This window comes from Pleurodeles waltl, chromosome 2_2 (assembly GCF_031143425.1).
Source record: "Pleurodeles waltl isolate 20211129_DDA chromosome 2_2, aPleWal1.hap1.20221129, whole genome shotgun sequence".
Classification (NCBI taxonomy): domain Eukaryota; kingdom Metazoa; phylum Chordata; class Amphibia; order Caudata; family Salamandridae; genus Pleurodeles; species Pleurodeles waltl.
The window spans coordinates 1180026112-1180038982 of record NC_090439.1 but is presented as its reverse complement, the minus strand read 5'-3'; the positions used below and the strand labels follow the sequence as shown (position 1 = coordinate 1180038982).

The 12871-nt window shown below is 49.0% G+C and overlaps 1 protein-coding gene across 1 annotated transcript in view; it reads left to right on the top strand.

Annotated features, from left to right (window-relative positions):
• Positions 1-1204: 1204 nt before the first annotated feature.
• Positions 1205-12871, top strand: part of LOC138283051 (C-type lectin domain family 2 member L-like) — a 170642-nt gene continuing 158975 nt past the window's right edge. The window contains exon 1 of the mRNA XM_069221192.1: positions 1205-1428. Within this exon, the coding sequence (XP_069077293.1) occupies positions 1272-1428 (157 nt within the window). The 5' untranslated portion in view covers positions 1205-1271. The remainder of the gene's footprint in view (positions 1429-12871) is intronic.

Here is a 12871-nt window from a genome sequence, read left to right as displayed (position 1 = left end):
GATGCTGGAGGGGAGGGAGAGCAGGAGAGAGGCGATGAAGGAGGGGTCTGGGAGAGAGGGTCAGATGGGCAGGGGGCTCCTGTCAGTTCAGAGAGACAGGGGGGAGAGGAGGGACTCAGGGGGGCTTCACCAGGACACAGAGAGAGGAGAAGATGCGGAGTCAGGAGGTGAGAGGCTGGAGGGGAGGGGGAGCCCGGGTAGGAGAGAGGCGCTGAAGGAGGGGTCTGGGACAGAGGGTCAGAAGGGGGAGGGAGACAGGGGGGAGAGGAGGGACTCAGGGGGGCTTCACCAAGACACAGAGAGAGGAGAAGATGCGGAGTCAGGAGGTGAGATGCTGGAGGGGAGGGGGACCCCGGGCAGGAGAGAGGCGATGAAGGAGGGGTCTGGGGCAGAGGGTCACAGGGGGGAGAGAAACAGGGGGGGGGAGGAGGGACCCAGGGGGGCTTCACCATGACCCAGAGAGAGGAGAAGATGTGGAGTCAGGAGGTGAGATGCTGGAGGGGAGGGGGACCCCGGGCAGGAGAGAGGCGCTGAAGGAGGGGTCTGGGACAGAGGGTCACAGGGGGGAGAGAGACAGGGGGGAGAGGAGGGACTCAGGGGGGCTTCACCAGGACACAGAGAGAAGAGAAGATGTGGAGTCAGGAGGTGAGATGCTGGAGGGGAGGGAGAGCCCTGGCAGAAGAGAGGCGCTGAAGGAGAGGTCTGGGACAGTGGGTCAGAGGGGGGAGGGAGACAGGGGGGGGAGGAGGGACCCAGGGGAGCTTCACCATGACCCAGAGAGAGGAGAAGATGTGGAGTCAGGAGGTGAGATGCTGGAGGGGAGGGGGACCCCGGGCAGGAGAGAGGCGCTGAAGGAGCGGTCTGGGACAGAGGGTCACAAGGGGGAGAGAGAAAGGGGGGAGAGGAGGGACTCAGGGGGGCTTCACCAGGACACAGAGAGAAGAGAAGATGTGGAGTCAGGAGGTGAGATGCTGGAGGGGAGGGAGACCCCGGGCAGGAGAGAGGCGCTGAAGGAGCGGTCTGGGACAGAGGATCAGAGGGAGGAGGGAGACAGGGGGGAGAGGAGGGACTCATGGGGGCTTCACCAAGACACAGAGAGAGGAGAAGATGCGGAGTCAGGAGGTGAGATGCTGGAGGGGAGGGAGACCCCGGGCAGGAGGGAGGCGCTGAAGGAGGGGTCTGGGACAGAGGGTCACAGGGGGGAGAGGAGGGACTCAGGGGGGCTTCACCAGGACACAGAGAGAAGAGAAGATGTGGAGTCAGGAGGTGAGATGCTGGAGGGGAGGGAGACCCCGGGCAGGAGAGAGGCAGTGAAGGAGGGGTCTGGGACAGAGCAGCAGAGCCTGATACCGAGGGCAGGACCCGAGGGGTCCACACAGACATCACCTGGAGAGAAGAGCCGGAGGAGGACGCGCCTGCCCCCTACAGGTAAGAAGGTCGAATGACATCCGGAGAGCAGCGGTGAAAGGCGGAGCATCGGTTTCAAACCTTCCGTGCTCAGGCCCTGTGGGGGACTTTCAGGAGGAGGTGGAAGCCAAGTGAAAACAAACATTGGCAAAGCCAATAGTTCTTGCTTGTGTTAAATAAGCATTGCCAAAGCCAAGAGGTCGAACTTGCAGTTGAAAACGTGTGTCGGACCTCTCAGTTTAGGCAATGCTAGTACACATTGTACACTCCTCCTCGTCTTTGCTTTGACTTGTCTTTCCACAACGCATTATTGTTTTTTATGTTATGTGTTTCAATATTATTCCAGGACGTGCTATGCTCTTCCCTACTAATAACACAGGTACAACAGCTTCTTATTTACCGATGCGTTCACCCTATCTGCCATCTCTACTGACTCTTTAGTTACTTATACCAACAACTGCACTACTTTACACCTTCACTGATACACCACGCCGTGTCACTCCACACTAGTCTACACCACTCCCCTATACGCCACACCACACTAGTCTACACCATTCCACTATACACCACTCCACAAGAGTCTACACCACTCTGTGTCACTCCACTCCACACTAGTCTAGACCACTCTACTATATACCACTCCACTTAACACCACCCCACAAGAATCTACACCACTCTGTCACTCCACACTAGTCGACACCACTCCACTATATGCCACTTCACTCCATGCTCATCTATACCGCTCCTTGTCCCTCCACGTCACACTAGTCTACACCATTCCACACTAGTCTACACCACTCTGTGTCACTCCACTCCACACTATTTGACACCACTCTACACTAGTCTACACCACTTTACTATACGCCACTTCACTTTACTCCACCCCACAAGAGTCTACACCACTCTGTGTCACTCCACCACTCTACTATACACCACTCCACACTAGTCTACACCACTTTACTATACACCACTTCACTTTACTCCACCCCACAAGAGTCTACACCACTCTGTGTCACTCCACTCCACACTAGTCAACACCACTCTACTACACGCCACTTTACTCCACAAGAGTATACACCACAATCTGTCACTCCACTCCACACTAGTCTATACCACTCCACTGTACGCTACTTCGCTCCACACTCATCTATACCACTCTACTATACGCCACTTCACTTTACTCCACAAGAGTCTACACCACTCTGTGTCACTCCACTCTAGTCTCCACCACTCTACTATACACCACTCCACACTAGTCTACACCACTCTACTGTATGCCACTTCACTTTACTCCCCAAAAGCCCCCACCACTCTTTGTCACTCCACTCCACACTAGTCTACACCACTCTACTATACGCCACTTCACTTTACTCCCTAAGAGTCTACACCACTCTGTGTCACTCCACTCCACACTAGTCTCTACCACTCTACTATATGCCACTCCACACTAGTCTACACCACTCTACTATACGCCACTTCACTTTACTCCCCAAGAGTCTACACCACTCTGTGTCACTCTACTCCACACTAGCCTAAACCGCTCTACTATATGCCACTTCACTCCACACTCATCTATACCACTCTACTATACGCCACTTCAGTTCACTCCACCCCACAAGAGTCTACACCACTCTGTGTCACTCCACACTAGTCTACACCACTTCAGTATACACCACTTCACTCCACCCTTGTGTATACCACTCTACTATACGCCACTTCACTTTACTCCACCCCACAAGAGTCTACACCACTCTGTGTCACTCCACTCCACACTAGTCTACACCATTCCACTGTACACCACTTCACTCCACCCTCGTCTATACCACTCCACTATACGCCCCTTCACTTTACTCCACCCCACAAGAGTCTACACTACTCTGTGTCATTCCACTCCACACTAGTCTACACCACTCTACTATACACAACTTCACTTCACTCCACCATACTCTACGCCACTCCATACAATGGCACTATACACCACTCCACTCTACTGTACCCCACTTCACTCCACTCAACTCTACACCACTCCATACAATGGCACTCTACACCACTCCTCTATACGCCACTTTACTTCACTCCACACTAGTCTACACCACTCTACTGTACCCCTCTTCAATTCACTCCACTCTAGTCGACACCACTCTACTATACCCCACTTGTCACGACTCACGTGCTGCTTGCGCCTGGAAACCGCAGATCTAGTGGCGTGGGTCTTGAAGGTTCGGCTTTGGCCCAGAAAGGGGCGACTCTTTCTAGTAGCCACGGTGCTGTAGGCAATGGAACCGCCAAGAACAGTCCGTGCCCTTTAGAAATAGTGCCAGAGGGAAAAAATCCCTAAAAGGGGAAAAAACCTCCAAACAGTGGATTCCTGAAACAAGAACAAAAATCAGGAATAAAAAAGAAACAAAAATGCAGGTAAACACAAGTTTAACAAGATTCAGAACCGAAGGCTAAGAATCAGGAGCGAAGACACAATCAGAGCAGATAGTGTTGCAGCGCAAGGAAAGGGAGAAAACAGAGCCCTTATATACCAAGAAACAGGAAATGACCAACAGGAAGTAAAAAGACACCATTTTAGATAGGGAAGAAATACATAGGACAGAATAGAACAGAAACCATAGAAAATAGGGAACAAGGAATGCTGGGAAGAAAAAGGTAACATGGGAAGGGGGAAAGACATAAAGAAAGGACAAGAAAAATGCCTCAGAAAGCAAAGAAGGAAAAAGAAGAAAAAGAACAGGTAAGGAGGGGTCAGAGAGAAACAGGGACGCAACAGAAAGCAGAGCGAGGCACCAAGTAAAACCTGGGGCCTCGCGCGGTACACAGAAGGCTCGGGGCGCGACACCACTTCACTCCACTCAACTCTACGCCACTCCATACAATGGCACTCTACACCACTCCTCTATACGCCACAGCAGTTCAATCCACACTAGTCTACACCACTCTGTCACTACATTCAACTCTATGCCACTCCATACAATGGCACTCTACATGCCCCTTCACTTCACTCCACACCACTCTGTGTCACTCCACTCCACAATAGGCTATGCCACTTCACTTCCCTCTACTCTGTACTTTAGTCAACTCTACACCATTCCTTACAATGGCACTGTAAACCACTCCACTATACGCCTCTTCACTTCACTTCACTCTGCTACATACCACTCTATGTCACTCAACTCTACAATACTCCATACAATGGCACTGTACACCACTCCTTTATACGCCACAGCACTCCACTCTACTCCACACCACTCTGTCCCTTCAGTCTACTGTACACTGTAGGAAAGTACCATCTTGCCTGGCATGTTACCCCCATTTTTCACTGTATATATGTTGTTTTAGTTGTATGTGTCACTGGGACCCTGGTATCCAGGGCCCCAGTGCTCATAAGTGTGCCTGAATGTGTTACCTGTGTAGTGACTAACTGTCTCACTGAGGCTCTGCTAATCAGAACCTCAGTGGTTATGCTCTCTCATTTCTTTCAAATTGTCACTAACAGGCTAGTGACCAATTTTACCAATTTACATTGGCTTACTGGAACACCCTTATAATTGCCTAGTATATGGTACTGAGGTACCGAGGGTATTGGGGTTCCAGGAGATCCCTATGGGCTGCAGCATTTCTTTTGCCACCCATAGGGAGCTCTGACAATTCTTACACAGGCCTGCCACTGCAGCCTGAGTGAAATAACGTCCACGTTATTTCACAGCCATTTTACACTGCACTTAAGTAACTTATAAGTCACCTATATGTCTAACCTTTACCTGGTAAAGGTTAGGTGCAAAGTTACTTAGTGTGAGGGCACCCTGGCACTAGCCAAGGTGCCCCCACATTGTTCAGGGCCAATTCCCCGGACTTTGTGAGTGCGGGAACACCATTACACGCGTGCACTACATATAAGTCACTACCTATGTGTAGCTTCACAATGGTAACTCCGAATATGGCCATGTAACATGTCTATGATCATGGAATTGCCCCCTCTATGCCATCCTGGCATAGTTGGCACAATCCCATGATCCCAGTGGTCTGTAGCACAGACCCTGGTACTGCCAAACTGCCTTTCCTGGGGTTTCACTGCAGCTGCTGCCAACCCCTCAGACAGGTTTCTGCCCTCCTGGGGTCAAGCCAGGCTTGTCCCAGGATGGCAGAACAAAGGACTTCCTCTGAGAGAGGGTGTTACACCCTCTCCCTTTGGAAAATGGTGTGAAGGCAGGGGAGGAGTAGCCTCCCCCAGCCTCTGGAAATGCTTTCATGGGCACAGATGTGCCCAATTCTGCATAAGCCAGTCTACACCGGTTCAGGGGACCCCTTAGCCCTGCTCTGGCGCGAAACTGGACAAAGGAAAGGGGAGTGACCACTCCCCTGACCTGCACCTCCCCTGGGAGGTGTCCAGAGCTCCTCCAGTGTGCTCCAGACCTCTGCCATCTTGGAAACAGAGGTGCTGCTGGCACACTGGACTGCTCTGAGTGGCCAGTGCCACCAGGTGACGTCAGAGACTCCTTCTGATAGGCTCCTTCAGGTGTTGCTAGCCTATCCTCTCTCCTAGGTAGCCAGACCCTCTTTTCTGGCTATTTAGGGTCTCTGTCTCTGGGGAAACTTTAGATAACGAATGCAAGAGCTCATCAGAGTTCCTCTGCATCTCTCTCTTCACCTTCTGCCAAGGAATCGACTGCTGACCGCGCTGGAAGCCTGCAAAACTGCAACATAGTAGCAAAGACGACTACTGCAACTCTGTAACGCTGATCCTGCCGCCTTCTCGACTGTTTTCCTGGTGGTGCATGCTGTGGGGGTAGTCTGCCTCCTCTCTACACTAGAAGCTCCGAAGAAATCTCCCGTGGGTCGACGGAATCTTCCCCCTGCAACCGCAGGCACCAAAAAGCTGCATTACCGGTCCCTTGGGTCTCCTCTCAGCACGACGAGCGAGGTCCCTTGAATCCAGCAACTCTGTCCAAGTGACTCCCACAGTCCAGTGACTCTTCAGTCCAAGTTTGGTGGAGGTAAGTCCTTGTCTCCCCACGCCAGACTGCATTGTTGGTAACCACGACTTTTGCAGCTACTCCGGCCCCTGTGCACTTGCAGCGGAAATCCTTCGTGCACAGCCAAGTCTGGGTCCACGGCACTCTAACCTGCATTACACAACTTTCTAAGTTGGTCTCCGGCGACGTGGGACTCCTTTGTGTAACTTCGGGTGAGCACCAATTCACGCATCGTCGTAGTGCCTGTTTCTGGCACTTCTCCGGGTGCTACCTGCTGCTAAGAGGGCTCCTTGTCTTGCGCGACGTCCCCTCTACCTCCTGGTCTAATTTGCAACCTCCTGGTCCCTCCTGGGCTACAGCAGCATCCAAAAACGCTAACTGCACAATTTGCACCTAGCAAGGCTTGTTGGCGTTCTTTTGGCGGGAAAACACTTCTGCACAACTTTCCACGGCGAGGGGGATCCGTCTACCAAAGGGGAAGTCTCTAGCCCTTTTCGTTCCTGCAGAAACCTCAGCTTCTTCTGTCCAGTAGAAGCTTCTTTGCACCCACAGCTGGCATTTCCTGGGCATCTGCCCATCTCCGACTTGCTTGTGACTTTTGGACTTGGTCCCCTTGTTCCACAGGTACCCTCGACTGGAAATCCATTGTTGTCGCGTTGCTGGTTTGTGTCTTTCCTGCATTATTCCTCTATCACGACTTCTTTGTCCTTGGGGGAACTTTAGTGCACTTTGCACTCACTTTTCAGGGTCTTGGGGTGGGCTATTTTTCTAACCCTCACTATTTTCTAATAGTCCCAGCGACCCTCTACAAGGTCACATAGGTTTGGGGTCCATTCGTGGTTCGCATTCCACTTTTGGAGTATATGGTTTGTGTTGCCCCTATCCCTATGTGTCTCGATTGCATCCTATTGTAACTATACATTGTTTGCACTGTTTTCTAAGACTATACTGCATATTTTTGGTACTGTGTACATATAACTTGTGTATATTTGCTATCCTCACTCTGAGGGTACACTCTAAGATACTTTGGCATATTGTCATAAAAATAAAGTACCTTTATTTTTAGTTTAACTGTGTATTGTGTTTTCTTATGGTATTGTGCAAGTGACACTTGTGGTACTGTAGTAGCTTCACACGTCTCCTAGTTCAGCCTAAGCTGCTCTGCTAAGCTACCATTATCTATCAGCCTAAGCTGCTAGACACCCTATACACTAATAAGGGATACCTGGGCCTGGTGCAAGGTGTAAGTACCCCTTGGTACTCACTACAAGCCAGTCCAGCCTCCTACATTGGTGGCAGCGGTGGGATAAGTGCTTTGAGACTACTTACCACTCTTGTCATTGTACTTTTCATAAGAGAAAAATATACAAAACAAGTTCAGTGTGTGTACACATAGCTAAAAAGTTTTGCATTTCCTCTTTTCACTCTTTTCTAAAGTGCTGAAAAGTACTTCTAAACTTTCAAAAAGTTCTTAAAAGTTTAAAAAGTTTTTTCTGTCTTTCTAAAAAGTTCTGAAAACTTTTTTCTCTTTTTCTATCACTTTAACTCTCTCTTAAAATGTCTGGCACAGGCCAAAATGTTGACCTGTCTAAGATTGCATATGATCACCTTAGCTGGAAAGTAGCAAGGAGTCTCTGCATAGAGAGAGGTTTGAGTGTAGGGAAGAATCCTTTCTTGGAATTGTTGCTTAATATGCTTAAAGAACAAGATAAGGCCAAAGGGGCCACATCTGTTGAAAAAGTAGCAAATGGTTCCCAATCTGATCCAGGGACTCCCCCAGGAAAAGATTCGGGAAAGAAAATTCCTAGCCTGCCCATTACTAGACAGTCTAGCATAGTTGGTAATGATGAAGAGCCACAGCATACAAATAGTGTTGTCTCACATCATAGCAAGAGCATTCATTCTCACCACAGTGGAAGTGATGTTTCTGTTAGCCAAGCTGTTAGGGTGGCTTCTGTAAGGGACAGGTCTCCTTCTGTTCATTCCCATCATACCTCTGTATCTAGGAATGTCCCTCCCACCAGCCCTGATGAGAGAATGTTAGAAAGGGAACTCAATAAGTTGAGGGTGGAACAAACCAGACTGAAGCTTAAAAAGCAACAGCTGGATTTGGATAGACAGTTATTAGAACTAGAGAAGGAAAGACAGAAGTTGGGTTTAGAAACCCATGGTGGCAGCAGCAGTATTCCCCATAGTCCTCCTGCAAAAGAGCATGATTCCAGGAATCTGCACAAGATAGTTCCCCCTTATAAGGAGGGGGATGACATTAACAAGTGGTTTGCTGCACTTGAGAGGGCCTGTGTTGTACAGGATGTCCCTCAAAGGCAGTGGGCTGCTATCCTATGGCTATCATTTAGTGGAAAGGGTAGGGATAGGCTCCTTACTGTGAAAGAAAGTGATGCCAATAATTTTACAGTTCTTAAGAATGCACTCCTGGATGGTTATGGCTTAAACACTGAACAATACAGGATAAAGTTCAGAGAGACCAAAAAGGAGTCTTCACAAGACTGGGTTGATTTCATTGACAATTCAGTGAAGGCCTTGGAGGGGTGGTTACAAGGCAGTAACATTACTGATTTTGAAAGCCTGTATAACTTGATCCTGAGAGAGCATATTCTTAATAATTGTGTGTCTGATTTGTTGCACCAGTACTTGGTGGACTCTGATCTGACCTCTCCCCAAGAATTGGGAAAGAAGGCAGACAAATGGGTCAGAACAAGGGTGAACAGAAAAGTTCATACAAGGGGTGACAAAGATGGCAACAAAAAGAAGGATGGTAAGTCTTCTGACAAGGGTGGGGACAAATCTAAAAATTAGTCTTCATCATGCCCACAAAAACACTCTGGTGGGGGTGGTGGGCCCAAATCCTCTTTTAATCAAAACAAAGAAAAGAAACCATGGTGCTATTTATGTAAAGTAAAAGGCCATTGGACAACAGATCCCAGTTGTCCAAAGAAAAGCACCAAGCCTCCTACCACTACAACCCCTACTGCTACCCCTAGTGTCCCTACTAATAGCAGTGGTGGTGGGAGCAAACCTACTAATAGCCAATCCAAGGGAGTAGCTGGACTCACTTTTGGTAACTTAGTTGGGGTTGGTCTTGTTAGGGAGACCACAGAGGCTGTGTTAGTCTCTGAGGGGGCTATTGATTTAGCCACCTTAGTTGCTTGTCCCCTTAATATGGATAAGTACAAGCAGCTACCCCTAATAAATTGTGTTGAGGTTCAGGCCTACAGGGACACTGGTGCCAGTGTGACTATGGTCATAGAGAAACTGGTCCACCCTGAACAACACCTACTTGGTCACCAGTACCAAGTAACCGATGCTCACAACAACACACTTAGCCACCCCATGGCCGTTGTAAATCTCAACTGGGGGGGGTTACTGGTCCAAAGAAAGTTATGGTAGCCACAGATTTACCTGTAGACTGTCTACTAGGAAATGATTTGGAGACATCAGCTTGGTCAGATGTGGAGTTGGAGGCCCATGCAGCAATGCTGGGCATCCCAGGGCATATTTTTGCTTTAACCAGGGCTCAGGCCAAAAAGCAAAAAGGACAGGGAAGCTTGGATCCTGGAACAATGGACCAAGTGCTCTCTAAAGCTAGGGCTAGTAGAATCAAACCACTTCCTACTATCCCTCCCTCTACAGTGGATTCAACTTCTGAGGAAGAAGAATTCCCTCCCTGTGCAGAACCTACACCAGAGGAGCTTGAAACAGACACTGCTGAGCTTTTGGGTGAAGGGGGGCCTGCCAAGGAGGAGCTGAGTGTCCCACATTAGAGGGTCTGAGACAGCAAGCTGTCAAACAGGCTAATGGGGATGTCAGTGACTCTCACAGAGTTTACTGGGAGGACAATCTCTTGTATACTGAGGCAAGGGATCCTAAACCTGGAGCTGCCAGGAGATTAGTGATCCCTCAGGAGTACAGAAAGTTCCTCCTAACTCTTGCTCACGACATTCCCCTAGCAGGACATCTGGGAAAAATGAAAACTTGGGACAGGCTTGTTCCCTTGTTTCATTGGCCTAGGATGTCTGAGGACACAAAAGAGATTTGTAAGTCCTGTGAAACCTGTCAAGCCAGTGGCAAGACAGGTGGAACACCAAAGGCACCCCTTATTCCACTGCCTGTGGTTGGGGTTCCCTTTGAAAGGGTAGGGGTTGACATAGTTGGCCCCCTTGACCCTCCTACTGCTTCAGGCAATAGGTTTATCTTGGTGGTAGTGGACCATGCCACACGATACCCTGAACCAATTCCTTTAATGACCACTACAGCTCCTGCAGTGGCAAAGGCCCTCCTGGGAATAGTTTCCAGGGTGGGCTTCCCAAAGGAAGTAGTATCAGACAGAGGAAGCAATTTCATGTCTACATACTTAAAGGCCATGTGGAAGGAGTGTGGTGTAACTTATAAATTCACTACACCCTATCATCCACAAACAAATGGACTGGTGGAGAGATTTAACAAAACTCTCAAAGGCATGATTATGGGTCTCCCTGAAAAACTCCGCAGGAGATGGGATATCCTTCTACCATGCCTCCTTTTTGCCTACAGGGAGGTACCCCAGAAAGGAGTGGGCTTCAGCCCCTTTGAACTTCTTTTTGGACACCCTGTTAGGGGTCCACTCACACTTGTCAAGGAGGGTTGGGAACAACCTCTAAAAGCTCCTAAGCAAGATATTGTGGATTATGTACTTGGCCTCCGATCAAGGATGGCTGAGTACATGAAAAAGGCCAGCAAAAACCTTCAGGCCAGCCAAGAGCTCCAGAAGCAATGGCATGATCAGAAGGCTGTTTTGGTTCAGTACAAACCAGGGCAGAAAGTGTGGGTCTTGGAGCCTGTGGCCCCAAGAGCACTCCAAGATAAATGGAGTGGACCCCACACAATTGTTGAGAAAAAGGGAGAAGTCACCTATTTAGTTGACTTAGGCACTGCCAGGAGTCCCCTTAGGGTGCTCCATGTCAACCGCCTGAAACCCTACTATGACAGGGCTGATCTCACCCTGCTCATGGCAACTGATGAGGGACAGGAAGAAGACAGTGATCCTCTACCTGATCTCTTCTCTTCCACAGAACAAGATGCTCTTGTGGAAGGTGTAGTTTTGGCTGATTGTCTTACTGCTGAGCAGAAAGACCATTGCATAAATCTCCTAGAACAATTCTCTGAACTCTTCTCTACTGTGCCAGGTACCACTTCTTGGTGTGAGCACACTATAGATACTGGAGACAGCTTGCCTGTCAAAAGTAAGATCTATAGGCAGCCTGACCATGTCAGGGACTGCGTAAAGCAAGAGGTGCAGAAAATGTTAGAACTAGGAGTGGTTGAGCACTCTGAAAGTCCATGGGCTTCTCCTGTGGTACTTGTACCAAAACCCCATTCCAAAGATGGAAAAAAGGAAATGCAGTTTTGTGTAGACTACAGAGGTCTCAACCTGGTAACCAAAACTGATGCTCACCCTATACCCAGGGCAGATGAGCTCATAGATACACTGGCATCTGCCAAGTATCTAAGCACTTTTGATTTGACTGCAGGGTATTGGCAGATCAAATTATCAGAAGATGCTAAACCTAAAACAGCATTTTCAACCATTGGAGGACATTACCAGATCACAGTAATGCCTTTTGGATTGAAAAATGCACCTGCCACTTTTCAGAGGTTGGTGAACACAGTCCTGCAAGGGCTGGAAGCTTTCAGTGCAGCATATTTGGACGATATAGCTGTCTTTAGCTCCAGCTGGGATGATCACCTGGTCCATCTATGGAAAGTTTTGGAGGCCCTGCAAAAGGCAGGCCTCACTATCAAGGCTTCAAAGTGCCAGATAGGGCAGGGTAAGGTGATTTATCTGGGACACCTTGTTGGTGGGGAACAGATTGCACCACTTCAGTGGAAAATTCAAACAATTATTGATTGGGTTCCCCCTACCACTCAGACTCAGGTGAGAGCCTTCCTAGGCCTCACTGGGTATTACAGGAGGTTCATTAAGAACTATGGCTCCATTGCAGCCCCTCTTAATGACCTCACATCCAAGAAAATGCCTAAAAAGGTATTATGGACAGCAAACTGTCAGAAAGCTTTTGAGGAGCTGAAGCAGGCCATGTGCTCTGCACCTGTCCTGAAAAGCCCTTGTTACTCTAAAAAATTCTATGTCCAAACTGATGCATCTGAATTAGGAGTAGGGGCAGTCCTATCACAATTGAATTCTGAGGGCCAGGATCAACCTGTTGCTTTTATTAGTAGGAGGTTGACCCCTAGAGAAAAGCTTTGGTCTGCCATTGAGAGGGAGGCCTTTGCTGCGGTCTGGGCACTGAAGAAGTTGAGGCCATACCTGTTTGGCACTCACTTCATTGTTCAGACAGACCACAAACCTCTACTTTGGCTAAAACAAATGAAAGGTGAAAATCCTAAATTGTTGAGGTGGTCCATATCCCTACAGGGAATGGACTATACAGTGGAACATAGACCTGGGAGTAGCCACTCCAATGCAGATG